The sequence below is a fragment of the Anarhichas minor genome, unplaced genomic scaffold, assembly GCF_050575085.1.
Source record: "Anarhichas minor isolate MPS153535 unplaced genomic scaffold, ASM5057508v1 ptg000054l, whole genome shotgun sequence".
Classification (NCBI taxonomy): domain Eukaryota; kingdom Metazoa; phylum Chordata; class Actinopteri; order Perciformes; family Anarhichadidae; genus Anarhichas; species Anarhichas minor.
Window position 1 is genome coordinate 3102217 of NW_027466500.1, and position 23257 is coordinate 3125473.

The 23257-nt window shown below is 41.5% G+C and overlaps 1 protein-coding gene across 1 annotated transcript; it reads left to right on the forward strand.

Annotated features, from left to right (window-relative positions):
• The first annotated feature begins 541 nt into the window (after positions 1 to 541).
• On the forward strand, positions 542 to 21798 carry adss2 (adenylosuccinate synthase 2). The gene is made up of 13 exons (XM_076075669.1): positions 542 to 793; positions 6839 to 6941; positions 10503 to 10571; positions 10669 to 10719; positions 10853 to 10919; positions 13294 to 13401; positions 14058 to 14139; positions 14228 to 14354; positions 16032 to 16186; positions 16598 to 16722; positions 17121 to 17218; positions 17700 to 17849; positions 18487 to 21798. The coding sequence occupies exons 1-13, from the start codon at positions 611 to 613 to the stop codon at positions 18537 to 18539; spliced, it is 1371 nt and encodes a 456-aa protein (XP_075931784.1). The 5' UTR covers positions 542 to 610; the 3' UTR covers positions 18540 to 21798.
• Positions 21799 to 23257: the final 1459 nt, after the last annotated feature.

Below are 23257 nucleotides of genomic sequence, written 5' to 3' on the forward strand. Positions count from 1 at the left end.
TTGTGTATTCATTGATGCGGGTGCTTGAAAACTGCCAAAGGAGATTGATTTAAGTTTTCATGAGAACAATTCATGCATCGGTGTTACAAGATAGACTTCTGTATTTGTTCTGGAAACAAAAGACACAAACTCTGAAAGATAAAAAAAAGCACAAAGAGTAATAAGGTAATTTGAAAATGATTATAACATTATAACAGCTGAATTACTAAAACACATCTTTGGGCCGTGAACACACCTCCAGAGTAGTGGGAGTGTCCGCTGAGATTGTCGAAACAATAAAGATGATTCACGTCCTGTCGGATTCCAGAAACCTTCGTCGTATAAATCCATAGAAATACAATATTAAACATGTTGCTGACAACTATTTAATTCCACACTAATTAGGAAAGCAAGACATTTATTTGAATGAAGTTAGTGTTAGTGTTTCTGTGTACATGGTAAGGTAATTGTAATATCAGACACGTTGTACGCATGTGCGACGTGTTGTTACATCCTCGCGTCTAACGTTGCCGTGGAGTGAAGCTCCTCCGGTCCTCCTCCAGCTATCTTTGGTGCAGCAGCCGCACGATAGCGACTCGCAAGTGTAGTCAGTCAAAGAGACCCAGCAGACATGTCGGAAAGTGGGAGCCAGGAACCCTCCGGGGCCGCGAACGGCAGCCCGACGAAACGTGGGCACAGACCGCCCGTCGGCAACAAAGTGACCGTGGTGCTCGGGGCTCAGTGGGGCGACGAGGGGAAAGGAAAAGTTGTGGACCTTCTTTCACAAGACGCGGACATGGTGTGCAGATGTCAGGTTGGTTATCCACACACGCACACACACGCACACATGCTGCATTCACTTGTTATGCGTCCGTCTCATTCAGTGTGTCTTGTTCTCACAGTTTTGCTAATGTCACCTTGAATTTCCTGCTAGCTGCTTTTTAGCTCATCAGACACATTTTTGATGTCTGTGATGAATTGACTCCCGTCGCGTGCACATGACGAGGTAGCTGAAGGCTCCTGTGGCTCACGAGAGAGACCAGGTGCATCAGCTGGTACTGCTCTCGTGGTGCGTTTGAGCTAGCAGAAACACTATAATATATAATATATAATGTTGGCAGCAGGCTGTTATTCATTCAGACTGGGAAATTATGTTTATGATGCTGTGACGTATTGCATTGTGGCTATGGTCGTATCCAGGTGTTTTTTTCCTGATGTTGAAGACTGCGTTCTCTACACTTCATCATACAAGTTAAAAAATGTATGATGAATTAGTGAGACTATTGTAGCTGGGTTAAATGAACAATTAATGACTGTACCTGTTGTCTTCTATATGCTAAATATCATTAGTTTCACACAAACAAAAAATGTCACCACATTTTGTGTAATATATTGGCAAATTTGAGTTAATTCAAATTATTTTAATTTGTTAACAAACTAGTGTTATCCTGATCCTGCAGGTTGCACTTGAACATATCCCTATATACACACTATACACATAAACTACCTTATCATTTCAGACATGCTGGGAGGGGACATTATGCAAAACAAGACAACCATACGTGGTGCGTTGATAACATAACTACCGGTATAACAGGATGTACAAACTTGTTGCTTTTTTGCCAATCAGGATTTGAGGGGCGGTAGCTGTGACAGTGGGGCTTCCTCCTAAACGTAGGGATGTATACAGAGATGTGATTGTGCAGGTAATGGCGAGTTGGTATTCCACTTCAGTGTTTAAGCACATCAAATGGTTATTTATCTTATCAAGCTGTATTTATAGTGACATCCACGTGCTCTTTATCTGGACTCGGTCAGCACGTCGGCCCAGTGGTTCAACTCCCGGCGCTGGGTGTTGAATTTGCACACGCTCAACTTTTCCCATGCAAAACCGGTGGACTGGAGACTCTGAAGTGTTATGTGTTGTTGTTGTCTCGCACTTGTTGGCATGGCAAGGGCTTTCTCAGCTCTCTGCCCACTGTGTACTGGGGAGATTCCTGCGCCCGATCTCCCTGAAAACATTAATAGTTTTTGTGAAAGCAGTCGAGGTGATGGCCTAGAGAGCCACATACTCAAACCACATCTACTCCCAAGAAAGCTGTCATTCAGTCAACCTGGCTCCACTCAAAATGTCATTCGCTTTATGTTTTGGAAATAGTGATCGTCAGTGCAACTAAACTTGGGAACAACTTGTATGAGTTCAGTTTTGCTGTGTGTTAGCACAACAATGTGAAGTACTTCCTATTTTTGTTGAGTAAACTTCAAACCCTGGCAGCTCTCAGTAGTTTCTGTTTACTCTTGGCCAGCAACAGAGTCTGTGTGTGTACTGAAGAGGAAGACTCTGCAAACGGAGGAGATAAAGTCAGAATGACAATCTCACTGTACACTGTCATTGCAAGGTTGTCTATAATGCTGTTGTCTTCACATTTAGGTTTAGGCCTGAAAATGCAATTTTACAGACCGAATATGTCGTGTTGTTGCCCGAATCGATTTTGCATGCATTTGAGATGATAAATTGTGATTTGAGGCTCTAGCGAGTTATAATATCGGAGAAAATGTTGCTAATAGTTAAGCCTAACCTTCTGCTAACCTCCTCAGCCATCACGGCTGCTGCACCGGCAACAAAGTGCGTCGACAACCTCGATGAGTTCAGCCTGGCTGTGTGACAGCACAGCAATGTGAAGTACTTCCTTTCTTTTGTTCAATAGACTTCAACAAGCAGCAATATATCAGCAAACGGCTATTGTTGCTGCTCTGCATGTTAATATAACACCGGCAATATTCATGTTTTTGAAGTTTCATTTAGTCGGTGCTCTTTGTGGACAAACTATCTTATCTTAAGATTAACTTATTGGCTGACTTGTTTGATACCGACAATATCTATGATAAGCTAATATCGTAACTACATACATAACACCATTTATCTCCAGCCTTCAATACAGACGATCTTGCCAATCTTTTGGCAGCTTCTACTAACTCTGTTGATAACAAGTTGACATAACAAGGATTCTTCGGAGCCTCGCAGCTTCCTTGTCTCTGCGGTCCTGTCGAGGCAGAAGACGTGTAAAAATAAACCATCGCCCTGCAGTGCGTCCCCTCCATACTTCACGGTGCGCGTGTTTATCGGGGGCCGCTGGAGCCAATAGCGATGATCTTTTTATAAAATAAGCTTCAACAGCGGTCCTGCTCGGTGTGCCTTACAGTCCGGACCTCTAAGATCCTAGAAGTCACAGTTGGGATATAGAGAGTGTGTTGCTGTGGGCAGGAGAGCCAGCAGTCATTATTGTGGACTAGCATGTACCCATATCATGCTTCACCAAGTGAATGCTGCAGATATTTGCTCATTAACTTCATTTGAGGCTCCAACACACTCAATTCAAAGTTGTGTTTGGCCGTACTGGTTTAATAATCCGAAACAAAGTTAGCACAAGCTGCCGCTGCGTTAGGACTGCGGAGAAGGAAGCAGAGTTGGTGCACTATTTACTATTACTGTACTTAAGTCTAACTATTCCCTGACTCTGCTCGTAGAAAAGAAAAATACCTGAAAAAGGGCTCAAACAGGTTCATCAAATTAAACTGTTTGTGGGAGCAGCTCTCATGATTTCACACGCAGATTCAATGCACTCAATGCTGTTGCTATGAAGATGTTTACTGAAACCATGACTTCGCTAACTTGGCAAACAGAGACCATTGTCTTTTTAGCTCTTTCACCGGACGTTTTGGTAACTGGAGGTTGTATGCACAAGATTTTTCAACACTTAAGAGGGTTAATTAAAAGTGTCGGATACATATAGTAAAGGTAGTCAAGTAAAATGTATTTATGTCGTGCTTTTCACAGACATAAATCACAAAGTGCTTAACAGGAGCGTTATTTCAGACATTGAAGAAAACATATTTAACACAAGGTGACCATACAAGGGACGCTAATTTACAAGATCAGTTCTTAAAACAGGAAACGTATTAACAAAGGCACAATACACGATAAAAACATAGATAAAATGCAGACCTGGAGCATGACTTTTACCAAAACGCCTGTCTGAACAAGATGTAGAAGAGAATCTTTCATCAGCCTCTCGTTCAGATGTCATACCAAACCCATCACTTCTGTGTTTTTTTTAACACTTTATTTCAGTGAATGTCAAGTCTATTTGTGTCGCCCAATATTTCACCTCAAGGGGCTTTAAAGTCTGTACACAACATAATAATTAAGGTAAAGAAAAACCCCTTTAACGGGACCAACAGAGGAGGGATCCCTCTGGAGCATACGTCTCCATCTATTGTACCGGGAAGATCGCTGAGGTCAGGTGACATTGTTTGTATCCCAGCAGCACTCATCTTTCCTGACCCTCCTCTGTTGAATCAGCGCACAAACCACAGCACAGGAGCAGGTGAGTAATAGTGTCTCGTGATGGGAGCAAGAGTTTGATCCCAGGACTGTACGAGGACCAGCGTTATGTTTTGTGGGGGATGGGAAGCATCATAAAAGTATCCAAAAATGAGAGGCATCTCCCAACCCCCCCCCATCTGTTCCTCGTGTCCACCTTAAGGGTGCTGCTGTGGCCAGGAATAACCCCATGTGGTCAAAGCACATGCTGTGCTTGATTTACATCCACGGGCTACAGCGCTGGGAGCACATCCCAGTCGCAGGGCGCACCGAGTTGAATTGGCACCTCAGGTAGTGAACTTATGAATCTGCAGCTGCCTTTATTTTCAGCACAGCAAAGAATAAACTTACTTACAATACTTTCCTTTATTCTTCTGTCCCGTGTAGTTTTTTTGTGCTTTGCATGCATCAGAGTATAAACCCCTCAGAGTGTGAAACGTAAAGCAGAGAGAGAGCCAAGCAGGTCAGATTGTGACGCTCTCGTCCGAGGACTCTCTGTTCTCCTTCTGGGCTCCACGTTTGCATTTTTGTTTCCACTGTCAGCTGTGCTTCATCATGTGCAGGCCTGTATGAGGCCAGCAAGCACGTACTGTCCCCCTTACATACAGTCTTTGACTGTTTGAAAACGTTGTTGCTATCGATCAACCAATCGGAGTGGTTCAGCATTTAGGAAGCAGACTGGCTGCTTTCTACGCAGAAGTGTCGGTAATGTGATCCCTCAAATACAACAACAACAACAACAGTTGAATCACGATTGTTTCCTGAGACGTTTGCAAGTATATGTGCAGGGTTCTACATAACAAAAGATAATTCAGTCTTTAATGTCTAATTGTTTTAGCTAAATAAAAAGTTAATCTTGTCAGGTGATGTTATTTGGGGCTCTCCCAGGTTTAGGAGTGTGAGCCACAAAGTTAAACAAAACTTGTCTTCCAGTTTGAGCTGCTTGTTTACCAGCTGATTGAGTCTGGGCTTCATGCAAGAACGAGCGGTTCTTGCATGAACACATTTGTTCCGAAGTGGCACGAAGGAGTGAAAGAGAATTTGTGGCATCGAACACATTTCTTGAACTTTGTTTCAGGCACAAATGAAATTCACAAGTGGTCCAGACCCGTCGCACGATCCCTGGAGCGAACGTAAGACTTTCTCTACGGGACAAAAAAAAAGAAAAACGCTCATTTGACCTGAAACCTTAATGCCTTCTTTTGAATTAATTTTTAGTGTAAATACGATGCAGAAACCACTAAAACAAACTAAATGCTACATTTATATTCCCTCTAATACCACCGAACTGATGCTGCTAAACGTGATATGTTTATATGCTTTACTCTTAAGTCTCTTTTTCTTGTGAAGCGGAACGAGTAGATTTACTATGCATGCTGATGTAGATTATGCAAATTATGAAATCCCACGCACCTCCTCATAAAGAGGTGGCGTTCATCAGGCTGAAATGAGCGATTCTTACATCTAGTTTTCTACAGTTTGGTGAATGTGACTTGAAACACTCGTATGAGCAAACCTCACAAAGTCAGAGAGGTTTAGGAGGAGAATACAGGAACGAGGCCCATTTACGGTCAAAGCTTCGGTTTGTGTTTGGCCTTGGTTTTGTCATTGCACTTGTTATGTGCCAGAAAAAGGCAGAGTAGTTTGTTGGATAGGACTGAGCGATAATTCAACGGATTCAATGGAATCGCATCTTGATACACAATGACATCGTCTCAATTGATAATATCAAGCGCATACTTAAATTGCTGTTTTGTGAGTTCAATGTGAGTAACAAACGTATATGGGGATATTTATTTAGTCATTTTACTTGAAACCCTCAGTACTTGTCAAATATTTAAGAGTTAACGAAACCATGTGGTTATGTCATATAGACTATATATTTATTAAACTACCAGAAAACATGCTGCATCGTGATATATATATCGTTATCGAAATGTCGTAATGAAGATTTTAGCCATATTGCCGAGCCCCGGTTCTAAAACAACACATTGTTCATGCAGCAACATGTCCTCTGTTGGAGAATGATGGCAGCTTGTGGCTCTGCGGTTGAAGTTTGACACTGTGAACATGTTCGCTTCAAGATGTAGGAGTCAGGAGCAGCAAGTCTCGACACAACATGGATTTGGGTGGACATTATTTACACAACGTGTAATCTGTAGCAGTGCTTTTGATTTGTCCTCAACAGACATGTTTGTCAGTTAGTTTACACTTCAGTGAGACCTTTTGAGATGTGAGTGAACAGTGAGCAGGAGTCTCTCACAAACACAGTAGCACACACACACACACACACACTAACAGACAGCGGCCAGTTGTTTATGTGTGGTGCTTGTTGCTGCTCGCCAAACTACTCCGCCTGCCTTCCAGCTCAACCAAACAAAGTTGCAGAGCCTCCATTAGGCCTGTGTGTGTGTGTGTGTGTGTGTTTCTGTTGGTCTCTCTCCTCACCGCTGGCTGTCTCTCCTCTCTCTGCAGGGCGGCAACAACGCAGGACACACGGTGGTGGTGGACTCGGTGGAGTACGACTTCCACCTCCTCCCCAGCGGCATCATCAACCCCAAGGTCACCGCCTTCATTGGTGTGTAATGCAGAAACACTTTAAATTCACACTCGACATTTGTGCCATCTACACACACACTTAAGTGGCACACACACACACACACACACCATTTGCTCATACGCAACTACACACAGACGCTCATTCCAAGGCCACCTTTCCTCGCTGTTTTCCTGATGAATTGATCGAGGCTCTTTTTAGCCCGGCGCTCGTCATCGCCGGCTACAGCGAGTGTGATCAGCTTGACTCAGAGCCAGACTGCATCACATTCACTCATCTGCAGTAACTTCATTAGCTAATGGTATCTTTTCTTTCTGGCTTCCAACTCTCTCTCTCTCTCTCTCTCTCTCCCCCCTACACACACACACACATCTGCACTTTAACATGCAGCCGTGCGGTCTGTAAATGCTTAATCACATTTATGCTTTTACTTCTTTGATATGTGACACATTACATTCTCTATTGGCTCGAACGCTCAGGAAGACATCACTGGTGTCTCACAGCAGGTTGCACTTTGCCCCACCAAGAGAAATAGGAAAAATATTCCAAAAACATTACATTGCAGCCATTTATATTGTTTTTCTTTACGTGAGCTGTTCTTGTCAAAATGCAGCCATTAACATCGGTAGCAGACACCATGTACAGCAGTTTCATAACAATAAATTCAATTTGGTGGAAGCATTTACCCAAAAGTGCTCAACTGTACTATAGTTGTGTACTTCAGCGCTGTCCGCTCCGTGAGGGCACCGACTCTCTCAGGTAATTCAAGCTCTGCAGATTGAGCTTTCCAGGAGGGAAACACTGTAAAATGCACCGACTGAGCTGAGGTGGTCATATGTGTGTTCCTCTGTGGATGTGTTCTGATTATTTTTAAATGGACAGCAGGCTGGTTTGTCATTTTCCTCTCACTGCAGTAAAAACTGCGTCAGGATTATTTGACACTGAATGGAGACCAGATTGGAAAAATAGAGATTCACCATCTCTTTCTTGATTTTTTTTTTATGTATGTGGATATTTATAGCCATGCTCGTGGCATGTTTTTATGGACGTAATCTCGGTCCGTCAGTTTGTCTGTAACTTTGACCCAGACTGAAATATCTTAGCAGCAGGATTGCCGTACATTTCAGTTCAGACATTCATAGTCTCCAGATGATGAACCCTAATGATTTTAAGGATCGGCTGATATTTTCCCCAGCACAACGGTTCGATGGATTGTCGTGAAAGTTGTTGCAAACGTTCATGTCCCCGTCAGGATGAAATGTAATTATTTTCATCTAGCGCCATCATCAGGACGAAATTGTCCAATACTTTATGACTAAATACTTGCAGTAATGTTAGCATGTTGTGAATATGGTGAACATTACCTGCGTGGCTGTCTTGTTCTTATTTAAAATCAGACAATGAGCCAATCAGCTTGTCGGGAACAACAGCTGTCTGAATTCACTCACTCAGTTTGCTGTATTCAGTTCTCATAAAGCAACTGATAACTTGGCCCAAAGCTGACCAGTGTCTTGTTAATACACTACAAAATAATCAAAACGTTAACCTCAAATAAAGCTCGTACTGCTGTCTTAGCTTGAGCTCAAGTCAGTTATTTTGACATCTTGTCGTTTTGCACAGAAAATCTAGATTTCTCTTTCAGCAACAGCTAATCATTCGGTATTATTGGTGTTGCCGTGTCACACCGTTACACAGGAGGGGAGACGGACATCGATCATTTATAATTGTTTCATTGTCCCAGAGTGGAAAGCATGTTGCCGTTTGTTACACCATCATTCTCCTCCTCCTCCTGTGTAATTCAATTAATTCATTGTAATTAAAAGCACATTCATGGCCTCCAGCACTGGGAGCAAATCTGTGTGCAGGTCTTTTGTGTCCCTGAGCGGCAAATGCTTTTTATCTCACACATTTATTCCTGCAGTGACACTAAAAGAAAGGTGTGGTTTTTTTTTTTTTTTTTGCCCTTTTTCTACATTTCTTACATTTAATTTATTCAAAGTAGTTACCTTACCACCTCCAGTTAATGCAACCCAATTAAAGAGATAATTCGGGCCATCTGTTTGAATTCTCCTGTGAACAGGCATCGCTTGTACCAGCTATCTGTCAGAAATACATCACTTAACATCACAGTTAGGCTGTCGGTTCACACCCGGGGCTGCTTTCACAATGACACACATTACTCTCTAGTTTAGATGTAACTTATAATTGGACTTCAGATGGATGATTAAAGGTGCCTTTTAGACTGTGCAGCAACAACAGTCAACGTTTATTGCTCATAAACACTGTGCAAGATGCAGTGGTGGAATCTCACAAAGTACATTTACCCAAGTGCTGTACTGAAGTACAATTTTGAGGTACTTCACTTGAGTCTTTGCATTTTATGCTACTCTATACTTCAACTCCACTACATTTATTAATGAGCTGTCCAGTATTTTCCTCTGTTGCATTGATGGTGTAACATCACCTACTGTAGGCTATAATACTCACGTGGCGTCCTCTTGACTGTCTCTCATATTCGACTATTCTTTCTTTATTATCTGTCACAGCTGAACTTCCTCTAATACCTCCGAACTGATGCTGAACTTGATTCTGTCCGCTGATCAGGACTTGAAGCTCCGCCTCCTCGTGAAGAGGTGGCGTTCATCGGGCTGAAATGAGCGATTCTTACATCTAGTTTTTTACAGTTTGGTGAATCCGACTTGAAACACTCGTATGAGCAAACCTCACAAAGTCAGAGAGGTTTAGGAGGAGAATACAGGAACGAGGATACTCAGATTAGAATAATAATATTCAGATTATTCATGCTAAATATAAATCAACTGATACATGATGATGTATTATTATGAATTAAGCTACTCAGCAGTATATAAAGTAGTAGAACGACCGTTACCAGCTGCGACATAAGTGATGCTTACACATTAATGTACCAACAATTACAGTCCAGTGATATTCCCTATATTAATCTGAAATGGGCCATTCTGCATAATGACGACTTCTACTGTTGTCTCTTTAAAGTATATTTTGATGCTTATACTTCTCTGTTATAGAATAAATATAAAATAAAGTTTTGAATGCAGGACTTTTACTTGTAACAGAGTAATTTTGTATTATAACATTGATACTTTTATTTAAGTATAAAGAGACTTATGAGGAATGTACTTCTTCCTCCGACGATTTTACTTCCTCTAAAAAGTGTTTCAGGGAAAAACCCTCTTTGGTAAAATTGTTCATAACGCATTGATTCATGTGTATAATCCGTGAGGAGAATTTCTAGACGTGTAGATCTATTTGAGTTGATGCTTCAGGCCCAAGAACAGTGATCATGACTTTATATGAACAGGTGTATCTTTGCACACATCCATCAAACTCTGTCTGGTTCTGTTTTATCAGAGACTGTAATCTTAACCGGCAGCTGTACAGCGGGTCGTCTTTTGGTCACAAGGTTGCCCCCCCCCTCTGTTCCTGGTCTCATGTCGAAGTGTGGTTGAGCGGGGACTCTGATCTCCAAGTCGCAGCTCTTTTGTGTTAATGAGATACAAACTGTAAAAGTGAGTCCATTTACCATTTATCTTTTCACCTCAGGCAACGGTGTCGTGATCCACCTGCCAGGCCTGTTTGAAGAGGCAGAGAAGAACAAACGCAAAGGAAAAGGTGAGTTGTTCTTAAACACATACAGTAACAGAACAAGACTCTGCTTTCACATGTGAAGACTCAAATTGTGTGCGTGTGTGTGTGTGTGTGTGTGTAGGTCTTAATGACTGGGACAAAAGGCTGGTCATCTCAGACAGAGCACATATTGGTAAGTCCTCCATGTGTGAATGTTTGAATGTACAGTATGTGTGCATGCACAAATGTGTGTGTGTGTGGATGTGTCAGCCCTGCTTTCTCTGAGGTGTGTGAGAGTGTGTGTCCCCTCTCTTCCTCCTCTGCAGTGTTTGACTTCCACCAAGCGGTTGATGGTGTTCAGGAACAGCAGAGAACAGAGCAAGTAGGCAAGAAGTAAGAAACCTGTTGCTTTAAAAAGACACACACACACACACACACTATATTCACTAACATGGAGGGAAAGATCAGATCAGCATCTTTGACTCATTTATCTTGAGGCTTATGAGTCACGGTCAACACGCAGATTAACATCCAATGTCAAATATTCAGTCTGTGTTTGTAAATAAAAAGATCACTTCATGCGTTCCTCAGCTTTAAATGTTTGGATTTTTAAAGTGTTCATTTCAACAGGGAGTCATAATCTTTTCTCTCTTTTCGTGAGGTCCTTGTCCTTCCATCTGGATTGTTTTGGAGATAAATCTTTTTTGTTGACGCAGAGCCTTACTACAACAAAACTGATCCACATATTATACACTAAGTTGTTGCTAAATGTGATGTGCAAAAAATGTTATTGCAAATATAATATAATACATATTGTGTAAACTTTCACTTTTTAAACATGCCGTGAGGAGCGTCAGCCGTCCTCTGTAGTCTTGTTTGCACTCTTAACTTAAACAAGACTGTGGTCCTCACTTACGAACCTTACAAGCTAACACAAACAAAGAGTTATAATCAATTTTATTATAATAACAATGTATCAAATGACAATGTAAAAGGATGATGAACCTACAGAGATATATGAATCTGCTGCTCCCGTCACATTCACGGAGCTTTTTTTTAGCTGTCCGACCCGCAACTTTATTGTTTTGGTTCACTCTCACCGCTCTCTGTACGATATTCTGCTCAGCAGCACACAGCAGACAGACACAGTTAGAGACAAGCTGGTGAACATAGCGCAGCATTTAGCGGCTAAAGAGACAGATATTTCCTTCAGGAGTTGGTGGAGACCAAAAATGACGCTAAAAGAGAGTAAATATTGGACATATTCGCCTGGTGGCCAGAAATAAATGCTCATGTTGCTTCGTAACAAGTGGACGTTTAAACAAATTCCCCACATTAACTTAAAAGATGAAGATATGTCAATGCTGTGTTAACAGCATGTTTAAGTTGCTCGTACTTTTATCTTCACTTTCCATATGTGAAGAAATGTCTTTCCACAGTGCGTATAATCTCACCGCTGCTCTGAGGCCTCAGAGGGGTCAGACAGGCGGGGGGTGTAGCAGCCCTGCAGCAGGTGGAGTTTATGAACAGTGTGACAGACAGACGGTAGCAGTGCTTCGTTAATAAACCAGCAGCTTCCCGTTAAGGGGTATACTTTTAGTCTCTTAACAAAGACACAAGTAGTCCATGTACAGTAGTAAATCCAGGTATTTGTGTTTTATTCCACACCCTTTTGAAACGACCGTATTCTAATAATAAATTAGCCCGGGCAGTGAACCACACCGACGTATGTGAGGAATGTCAAGCTGAGTCTGTGGTGCATTCACAATATCAAGCTCAAGAGAGATCCAGCGTATTCCTGTTCAGAGCTGGGTTGTCTTTATCAGCTCAGCCACCAAAGCCCCAAACACCCAGCCAGCTACTGTGTGTGTGTGTGTGTGTGTGTGTGTGTGTGTGTGTGTGTGGTGTGTGTGTGTGTGTGTGTGTGTGTGTGTGTGTGTGTGCGACAGAGTAAATGCATGTTCACAAGGGTACCTTAATGGCACGGTCATTATGAACTTTCAGCAGATTGCTACGACAGGCTGGTGGATTTCCAGTCCCAGAGTCTGATCTGGTTTCTTAAAACTAGAACCACAAAGGGGAAACGTGCCGTCCTGTAGTTTCAATAAGATGCTAAAAACGAACGGCAAACTCAAAATAAGAAAAAAATGTGTTTCTTTATAAAACATCTGCACAAACAAAAGCAGTTGTAGAATTCTCTTAGTTAAAACGCATTGACGAACTGTAGCTTCAGTTTTATTCTGACGTAGAATATGTTACTTTTCATGCAATTTTAAAGATACACTGAATACCTTTTAGTCTGCACATGATGCGTGTGTGGATCCATCTTTTCTGTGACAAAGTCTAATGATGTTCATTTTAAATTTAAAATGTATTATTCATGGCTTATCTTGTTTCTTCATTACAATTTTAAATATAAGCAGCAACAAGCAGTGGTGGAAGTTAACTAGCTAAGTACGTTTATATATACTTAGATAATTTACATTTTGCAAAGTAAACTTAATAAATCCAAAAGTTTTCTAAGATAAACTTTAATCTTCTGAAAAAAGATTTAACTCTTTAACAGTCGCATGAACTTCTTCTCGATGTAAGATTCAGTTATTTTGAAACAACTTACTGGGTCTGGAGGTGTTAAGAGTTTCACAATAATTAAGAAGAATGACTTCATGAAAACAACGTAAGTTGTGGAATGCGATCACCTGCTGATGATGCTTCTGTTTCTCCCCCCTCCCCCTCCCCCCGTCCCTCCTCTCTTGGTCCTGCCCAGCCTCGGGACAACAAAGAAGGGGATTGGTCCCGTGTACTCAGCCAAGGCAGCACGTAGCGGTCTCAGGATATGTGACCTGTTGGCTGACTTCACTCAGTTCTCTGAAAGGTCTGTGCCAACAGTTCGGGATTATGTTTCCATCTGGGCTTTTTCATGAAAATCTGTATAAGTACATTTGCTCAGGGCGTCAAGGTCAACGCTCTCCAAAGACCGTTGAGGAATGTAATTGTTTGTTTGGTTCTAGTGAGGCATGGAATGCAATCTAGGAAGTCCAATTTGAGAAACAGATCCAAGAGTTTAAACGCTTATCAAACGCCAAAACACTGCTCGGCAGTGTGTAATACTGTGAGACGGGAGTTTACAACTCTGCAAGGTTTTCATTCCAGCAACTACTTTTATCTTTTGTTGCGACCATTGCAAGGTAAACGGTAGAAACACTGCCTCCGCGTTACAAAGTAATTCAACGCTTGCATTTGATTGGCCAGAAGACGTCACGTTGTGGTCCAACAGAAGTTGAGTCAGGTTCTACTTTGTTGTGCCGGAGCCCTCTGCCGCGCTGCACTGGCCTCATTCAAATGAGCAGAGCTGATGTCGGTCTGAACGGGGCCTAAATGTGGCTCCTGGGGTTTAGTTCCTGCTCCCTGAGGAACTATGGAGGTCAAACCAAACACTACTTCTGTATATAATAAAGAAAAATATATAAAATATATATATAAGAAATTTGTTGGAAATGAATCAAAACTGATCAATTTTGCTTGTTGCAGGTATAAAGCTTTGGCCCAGCAGTACAAGGACATGTACCCCACTCTGGTGATTGACATAGAGGGAGAGCTTGTCAGATTAAAGGTAGTTCGGATTAACATTCAAAAAATATTTCTACAAACATTCATTCTTTCCTCTTTGCAGTAACATGCTGTGTGATTTTTTTTTTTAGGACTACGTGGAGCGGATCAAGCACATGGTGAGAGACGGAGTGCACTTCATGTACGAGGCTCTTCACGGTCCTCCTAAGAACATCCTGGTGGAAGGAGCCAACGCAGCTCTGCTGGACATCGACTTCGGTCAGTACATCGCTGTGTGTGTGTATGTGTGAGCGTGCATGTGCACCACAATTATTAAGCCCGCCTTACTCTTAACTTCTGTATATTTACCAATTATCATTTTTGAAAGTACGCCAACGTCTTTGTGCTAACCCTTTCCTCTGGAAAAAAACAATGTAATTTCTAATTGCCAAGCGCTGCCCGCTGCATCTACAGTGACCCGGTGATGTTGCCCTGAAACACTTAAGCTTTGTGATGCTCTTTACAAAAGCCTGCTCGGAGCTCACACTAGGGATGATGGTAAGTGTACTAACCGCTCTAGGCATCCAGGCTTTGACGTGCATGCTCACAGTTCAACCACTCGATGCCACCTGACTGTGCATGAGCACCAAGGCGTCCGTGTCAGCAGTCTGTCAGTCGATCGATCAGAATCACAGAGTAATCGTCGAATCCGGAGGTACTCTCAAGAGGTTGACGAAAGCACGGCGGTTGTGTTGTTGCTTTCAGATAATGACGCGGCAGACGTAAACTATATTTATGTCACCGTAACACAGCAGACCTGTGATTATTGAGAGCGCTGACGCCACTGAGACGAATTACGGTGGAAGTTCAACGATGGTTATAATCAAAACACCATGCTCGTAATAACCGGTGGTATCAGGGCACAGTGTCCTGCACACTAATAGACAAACAACCTCACGACTGCTGATAGACACACGAGCGGCTGAACCTGTTCTTCTGTGTGTACACAACAGTCTCTATGAACACTGGAGTGACCTGCATGTGGGAAGCACCAAGACGAGGAAACTCAAACCTTTGTTTTCTTTCATCACAGCAGTAGAGAGATGATTTCTTAAGCACACTTTTCTTTTCTTTTTTGAATATCTGTGTCAGTCTGTGAGTGTTTCATAGAGCCGGGCGATAATTCAATATGATGATTTATCGTCTTTCAATGGAATCGAATCCTGATGAAATCATAGATCGTGATATACAATGATGTCGTCTGAACTCTCATTTCTCATCAGACTACTGTCTTAATCTGAGTACTCTGTATTTGTGTGCATGCATTTAAAGTCAGTAAATAGCTGGAAATATATATTTACTTTTTCTGTCATGTTCAATTTGCACTGAAGTTCTAAATTAAATGCCAAAATACTCGTTTGTACACAAAAAGAGGCTTTACCTTTTGGTAATTTTGGCTATATTGTGATGTTTTTCATTATGGAGATATGAACTGACGAATATCGGAGGAGAAAAAGACGGGTGAGTTAAAGTGTCAGATGTGCGATTCAGTTTAATTATCATGGTAAATGGACTTGTACTTGTGTAGCGCCTTTCTAGTCTTCCGAACACTCAAAGCGCTTTAGCACAACATGTTACTAACCCATTAACACCCATTCATACACTGATGGCAGGGGCTACCATGCAAGGTGCCACCGATCACTTAAGCTTCAATTAAAGAAGTTTTAAAGTATGTTTATTGCACCAATTTGCGTCAACAATGTTACTTCTTGAAGTCAAAACTCGGCAAAATCTGAACACAGACATTAGCAACAAGTTGTCTTCAGTATCAAAACACTCCAGTGATAGCTGTTTGTACATGTATGGCTACATTGTAAACAGGAACTGCCAATACCAAATTCGGCATACGTTGTTCCTGAAAAGTATGATCAGTCTTCACTCCTACTGTCGTTGCAGGGACGTACCCCTTTGTGACATCGTCCAACTGCACGGTGGGCGGGGTGTGTACGGGTCTTGGCATGCCGCCTCAAAACGTCGGGAACGTTTACGGGGTCGTCAAGGCGTACACCACCAGAGTGGGCATCGGGGCCTTCCCCTCAGAGCAGAGCAACGTAAGACGCACTTTAACTCACGCCACCCATCAATATGCTAACACAGACTTTTTGCTACAAAGACGGAGAGCATATCACAGGAACAGCAGTGGGTTTACTTTCAACTCGGGTCACTTAAACCTGCAACCTCACAGGTATCTTTTTGGGGAAAGTGTTCTTCATCCACTGTTAACAGTGTGGTAGAACCATCTACAGGAGGTTTTGCTACTCTGCCACCAATAACCAGCTGTATAAACTTTATTTTTTAATGTTAATAAATCTGTCTATGACACTTATTCATGACTAAAACACGACCATCATCCCGTAGAACGATATGAAGTACTTTACACGTTTACATAATACATTCACAAGCCAGCAAGCAGCAAAGACTTGAAACTGATGGACTATCTGCGCTCATCTTGTTGTCTTTAGGAGATCGGAGAGCTTCTTCAGACTCGAGGGAAGGAGGTGGGCGTGACCACAGGCAGGAAGAGACGATGTGGTTGGCTGGATCTGGTGCTCATCAAATATGCACACATGATTAATGGCTTCACCGCGTGAGTTCAGCGTGTGTGTGTGTGTGTGTGTGTGTGTGTGTGTGTGTGTTGATTCGTTTAGTTTTACGTGTTTGTGTGTCAAAGTTTCCCTCAAGTGTTTATGACAGCATTTAGTGGAAAATCATGAGGTCAAAATGAGAATTAAAATTTTTTTGTTGTACATATATTTGTTAAAGGCACCGAGGTGTATGCAGCTTTTATATCTTAAGTTTGCCAAAACAAAGAAAGAGAAGGTCTTTTTTCAGTTCTTTTTGTGGTTTTATTCACTTATATTAAAGTAAACTGCCAGTCTCCACAGGAAACAGGTTTTTATTGTTTTCATAATCAATCTTTGGATGGTGGACAGAGCGTCCTTTGTCTTCAGTCTTATAACCTTCCTGTCCTCTTTGTGAACCCAGCTTGGCGCTCACCAAACTGGACATACTCGACGTGTTCGCAGAGATCAAAGTGGGCGTCTCGTACAAAGTCGACAACCAAACTATACCTCACTTTCCAGGTGAGCCGGTGTGTGAATGAGTACTTCTTTTGTAAGCGTTTATAAAAAGTAAATGATTAATATCAAAATAAATTTCCAGCATATGTTCTTTATTACTTCCTCCAATCGTTGCTCAGGATTCAGGTAGATAAGATGGCTAACAAGTGTGATCAGTCTCAAAGGAGCTGAATGCTGAACATTGGACTTTAATGACATCCTTAATCTCTCACATAACCAAGAGTGTGTCTCAAAGGTAAAACGATGTGTTGACACGGAGTCGAAAAGTGGACTTGATGCATCTCTGCCTTCAGTGGATGTATTGTCACACCTCTCGCTTCCTCTTCTTCCAGTCTGCACTGTTATTTATAGAGAGCTCCATTTCAAGGCAGAAACATATTGATCTGTTGTCATAGCTGTTTTGATTGTGGTCTCCTGTAAAGCTAATGGTGTGATATTACTCCCCCCCCCCCCCCCCCCCTTCTTCTCATTGATTCTGTGCCAGCCAATCAGGAGGTGTTGCAGCATGTGGAGGTCCAGTATGAGACGCTGCCGGGCTGGAACAGCGACACCTCGGCTCTGAGAAGCTTTGAGGAGCTGCCCGAGAACGCCCAGAAATATGTCTGCTACATTGAGCAGCATGTGGGAGTGCCTAGTACGAACACACACACACACACGCACACGCACACACACACTCTTCCTTTACTTTTAATCCCAATGCTGGTAAAATTGTTGGTAATTCTGACCTCTGTGGCGTTGAACCCAGAATACTTGCACACTGCTTCTCGGATGCTTCAGTGTTGTGATTATGTGTCCTTTATTTGTATTAATCAGCTTACTTTACTGATAAGTGAATCCAGCGTGCAACAGTTCAGGCTGATAGTGAATCTCAAGACCGCCATCTGCTGGACCACAAGGCAAACTACGTCAATAGTCGTGCGCTCATAGACTGTACATTCTGAATCGGAACAGGTTATTACTACAGATCATATATTTGTTTTCAAATAAAAAAGTGACGGCACTAATTTAACCGTCTAACCAGGTTTCTAATCGTCTCGACAAAAAGGCTGCAGACGGGAAAATCACGCTGTGAGAGCGCTGAAAAGAGAGAGTCACACGGAAATATGTTTTCTCATATTTAAATGATTCTATCCACACAAATGGAAGTGCGACAAGTAAGCCGTGCTTCCAATATAAGGTCAGAGGAAGTGGAGACATCTGCTGCATGTTTGCGTGGATCACCATTTAATGGGACTCCGTCAACGCCTACCTCTGCTTCTCTGTTTCCTCAGTCAAGTGGATCGGAGTGGGCAAGTCTCGGGAGTCCATGATCCAGCTGTTCTAGACGAAGGGAGGAGAGCAACCCAAGCAAAGAGGAAGCACATCAGCGAATCAACTGTACCCTTCTTCTTCACCTCCCCACCTCCCACACACACACACACACACACACACACAGCCTACCTACCTGTCTCAACTCTCCGACAGAGACATGACCGCCATGTCTGCTCTTAATGCTTTAACACTGTATCTTCAGACTGACCCATATTACAGACTGCACCCCTCACAGACTGACCTCCCAGCATCTCCATCTGGATTTTTAACAGTTTTAAACTTTTAGAATAACAGTTCCCTCTTTTTAATTTGTATATCGTAGCGGCTTATTTCAGACGTGCGACTCACTCGGCGACACCGGCTGCCATCAGGTCTGAAAGCGGACGCGAGGGAACCGACTCGACATGCACACACACACACACACACGGGATCACTTCCTGGAGGAACTGTCCACAGATGTTTGGTTGGTCAAACTGTTCAAGTGTGTTATTGTTAATCTATGCGCCGTGACAGTCTGGTGTAAATCAGTTTTTAACTTTTGCACTTTCGATGCTTTGGACAACACCTGCTTTATGTTTAATTCTGCCAGGTGTACAACACGTACTGACACCATAAAGGGATCCTTTAATATTGTTAATGTGTCTTTTTGTGTGTGTGTGTTTTTTTTTTTTTTTTTTTTTTTTTTTACGTCATCGGACAAAGACTCCTCCTTGTCATTCAACCAAAAGATTTGCTTTCTTGTAACTGGCGGCTGCTTTTCTACTGAGCGCTGTTGATGAACTGTTGACGCACATCGTCCTGTGAGACAGCTGGTGTGTTTTTCGGTTTAATTTTAGAAGGTGAATGAACGAGTACAGAGATAAAACTGGTATACCTAATCAGTTCAGTTAGCCGACACACTTTACACACACGTTCTTGTGATTGTTTATCTTATCGATTTCTTTGCACTTTCAATACAATGTTGTGTTAAAGTCAGAATCAGAAACCGTTTATTGCCAATGTATGTTGCTCATACAAGGAATCTGTCATGGCGGGTGGTGCATAACATTAAACAATCAACAATCAACACAGTGCAAGAAATAGAAACATATTAAAATATGTATAAATACTGTATAAGAAGTGGGTCATATTTCCCCTTTTTTTTGGTCCAGTTTTCTGTCATTGTTATAATACAGATCTTTAAGAAAAGGAAAAAATAAGGCTTAAAAAAAAGTCTTCACTGTTTCATCCACATACAGCACCTGCTGGTATAAATGGTGTCTGATGAGGCCTTCAAAGGAAACCTATTACTATGACATAGGAGTGTTCGTGCACATCATTTAAAAAGCCTTAATTAGCTACTTTTGTGGCGTTTGGAGCAGTTTATATATATATATATATATATCGATATATATATAAACTTTAAAGTGGCTGAATCAATTAGTATTATTGGATTCTATTTAGATGTAACTGCCAGCGATGGTGGCTTTTCATCTGTTCTGCCAACAGTTTGTTGGTGATATTCAACTGTTGGTAATTAAGGCCTTGACAACATCCATTGTTTTTATCCAATCCTGTTTAAACTCAGTTTAGTATACTGCTAGATATGGTCTTTAGATACCTGGATTATGTGAAAGGGTTTCCACAGTGACGATGTATTGCTTTGCCATAAAGTTGGGGGACTAATGAGAGATTTGTTTTATTGTAAAATAGTCCCTAGTTTTAGTCCCTAGTTTGGGGTCAAGCTCCTCAAATAATGGAGCCTACATTTTCCATAACTTTCCATGACGTGGGGGCGCTCACATGATTCGATAAATCAAGATAGTTATATTATTACAGTGAAAGTAAAAATACTGCGCATTGACGATATAACACCATAGCCGTTAGATTTGGATTGAATTACATCAACAGCAGACTTCGGCTGACATGAGTCGTCTGTGTTTCGGTTTTAGGCCAAATTGAATAATATCCGAGCTTTCAGAAAACTCTGAGTTGTAAGTACCACTTGGATCTTGACGTTAACGTTATTCATAACCCTGAAACTATTTACCATAACTTTGATATTGCACATGAATGTGGCATTAGAGCAGACTTTTGGGAAGTTCTCCAGAGCCAAACAGAAGACATGCAGCTGTTCACAGCCTCCTCCAGATGTGTAGACTAAACTTTGTGTAACATCGACACATACTCTGGTAGTTTAACAGCAGCAACACATCTTAAAATATTCTAATTTCACATTGCCACAAGAAATATTTCCAGATGCAGTTGTCCGCTGGTGGAAAGTCAACCGGTTTTGCAGAAGCAATTAAAACATTCAATGTTTTATTTGGGGCTTTTATTTCAACACAATCAAGTATAAACATGACGACGTGTACGGGTAGAAGTTTTGCTTTCAATAGTCGAAGCATTTAGTCAAAATGTTGATTTGTAACTTTTGAGATAAAATTCATCCGTTGGTCTCTGGTGAGCTAAACATGGCCGCTCAGTCTTTTCTCAGGACATTGATTAAGAATGTATTAACTCTTTATGCTAGTTTTGTCTTGAGCTTGTGTGTAACTGCTGTTTTCTGAATCCCTGATAAAGTAAGTAATTCACACACTTACTGATTCATTGACTCACCGTTGCTCCTGTCTGTCTCACTGGAGGTCCGGATGAAAACTGTGAACCAGCATCGTTCATATCTGCTCTACTGAACAGTGTATGTTTGGTGTGACGCTGTCTGTTTCCTAACAGCAGCACTATGTTTCTCTTTTTCTGTGTTTATAATGAACATTTATCCCTTTACGTGCTCACACTGCCAACCTTTCACTGAATCCTCTTTTACAACCTGAAAGTCTGTGTCCAAGTTCTGTCTTTCTTTACTTTTTATTTTGAACATTTCCTTTCTTTCCTCACTCTTCAGCCCATTTTATTTGTAAGGGCAGACTTCTATCTTGACATCTGGTTCAGACTAAATTAATGTTTTAGGCTTTGGACGCACAATACACACGTAAAAACCCATAAACACATAAATAATCATGTTAACTCTTTTGTTTAATAAATGCCTTGACATGCAGTTTTCACCTTTAATTTCCATTAAAGTCATTTTCAGGTTGTGAAAAAAAGAATCATCACATTTCCTGAAAATGTATCCCGACATGATATTTGGTGTCTTTGGAAACATTGTCAGCGCTTGACTTTTAATTAAAGTTCTGTGGTTTTTGAACGTTTGGCTGCTCAGCATGAGTTTGTAATATCTGTGGGGTTTAAGAGGTTTAAATACTCACATTTGCTGATTAAACTCCAAAGTGCAATATGTTTCAGCAGTGCATTACTTTTTGTTAAGTATTTCAGATTTCAAAAAACATCTGGTGCGTGATCATTTCAAAATAACGTCACAGAAAAATGACCATACAAAACAAGTTTTTGGCCATAACTCAAGAATCTGTTTTCTGATTATGACAACATTTGACCCAATGTCTTCTTGGATAAAATGATGAAGTAATGACGTTTTATATAAAATATAATCTGGCCATAACTCAACAACAGAGATCGTGACCATATTTCACATTTGGTTGGAGACTACATGGATGACACTAAACTTGGGTGCCTGCCTTGAATCTGTGGTGATTGTATGGATCTTCTGTGTGATTCGACCCCAAGGTACTTCTATGAGTCCCCCCTTCTTCCCTTTAGATGACCACCAGGACAGGGGGTCTCTTGTTCCTCTGGTAGTCCAACACAAGCTCATTGGCTTTGCTGATATTGAGCTTCGGGTGCTTGTCGTTGCACCATGTGACGAAGCTCAGGCCTCTGTTCTCCTCTGGAACAAACGGTTTCTCAGTGAAGACGGCGTGTTTCTCACTGGAAATGATTCACCTCAATCAAACATGTCGACATTTTATAGTAGCCAAACAATGCACTCGATACCTTTTTAATAAATTCCTTCAAAGTCTTCACAACATATATTGTTGTATTTTAGTTTGTCATTAATTCTGTTGCATTTGAGCCCAATACACGCAGCCCCGTCAGATAATTAAATAGTTTGATAGAAAGCATTATTCACAGCAGACAGAAACAGACAGCACAGGTGTTGCTAATAACATTAACGATGGCTCCTCTCTAAGCACTCCAGTAAGCCACGACAGTGCAGACATGATTCATTATTTCCACCTGTGCTTTTCAGTTTCATCTATTAGAGCTTTATGCCTGGTCAGCAGGTGGGCGGGTCCTTAGGGTTCTGCAGACTGATGTCCAGTATCTAGGAGTATTTTTACATTGTGATACTGGTACTTTTACATAAGTAAAGGATGTGAGTACTACTTCTTCCACCACTGATTATTATCCAACATTGTGTCTGCAGCACTGGTTTCCCTCTGCAATGATAAAATCAATCAAAGAGACATTAAAAACAAGAATAAAGATATTATCATAAATGTTTTATCTACCAGTGATATTTCTAGAAAATAATCCAACGTTTAGTTTTTTGTTGGGGTCGGTATTTGATTGTTTGAGGGACGAGACTGCAGCATCTTGCAATAATGTCACACATATTTAGAGTTTAGTCTTCTTCATGAGCACTAGAGGGAGCCATTTGACTGTAAATGAATGCTAAACACTCCTTAAAAAGAACTAACAACCGGACCTTCTCTCTCCTTAGGAATCTGTTATGGACGATATCCTGAAGACACAGAGAAGGTACAGATGTTGTTTTTTTATATTAATGCACTGAAAGGCAAACAAACCATACACAGCTGAAATCTCTCTCTCCTC

Excerpts from the sequence above, each read along its gene's own strand:
- adss2 (XM_076075669.1), top strand. The coding sequence starts at position 611 with ATGTCGGAAAGTGGGAGCCAGGAACCCTCCGGGGCCGCGAACGGCAGC. Across the intron at positions 6,942-10,502 it reads CAAGGTCACCGCCTTCATTG|GCAACGGTGTCGTGATCCAC; the intron begins GTGTGTAATGCA and ends TTTTCACCTCAG. Across the intron at positions 14,355-16,031 it reads TCTGCTGGACATCGACTTCG|GGACGTACCCCTTTGTGACA; the intron begins GTCAGTACATCG and ends CTGTCGTTGCAG.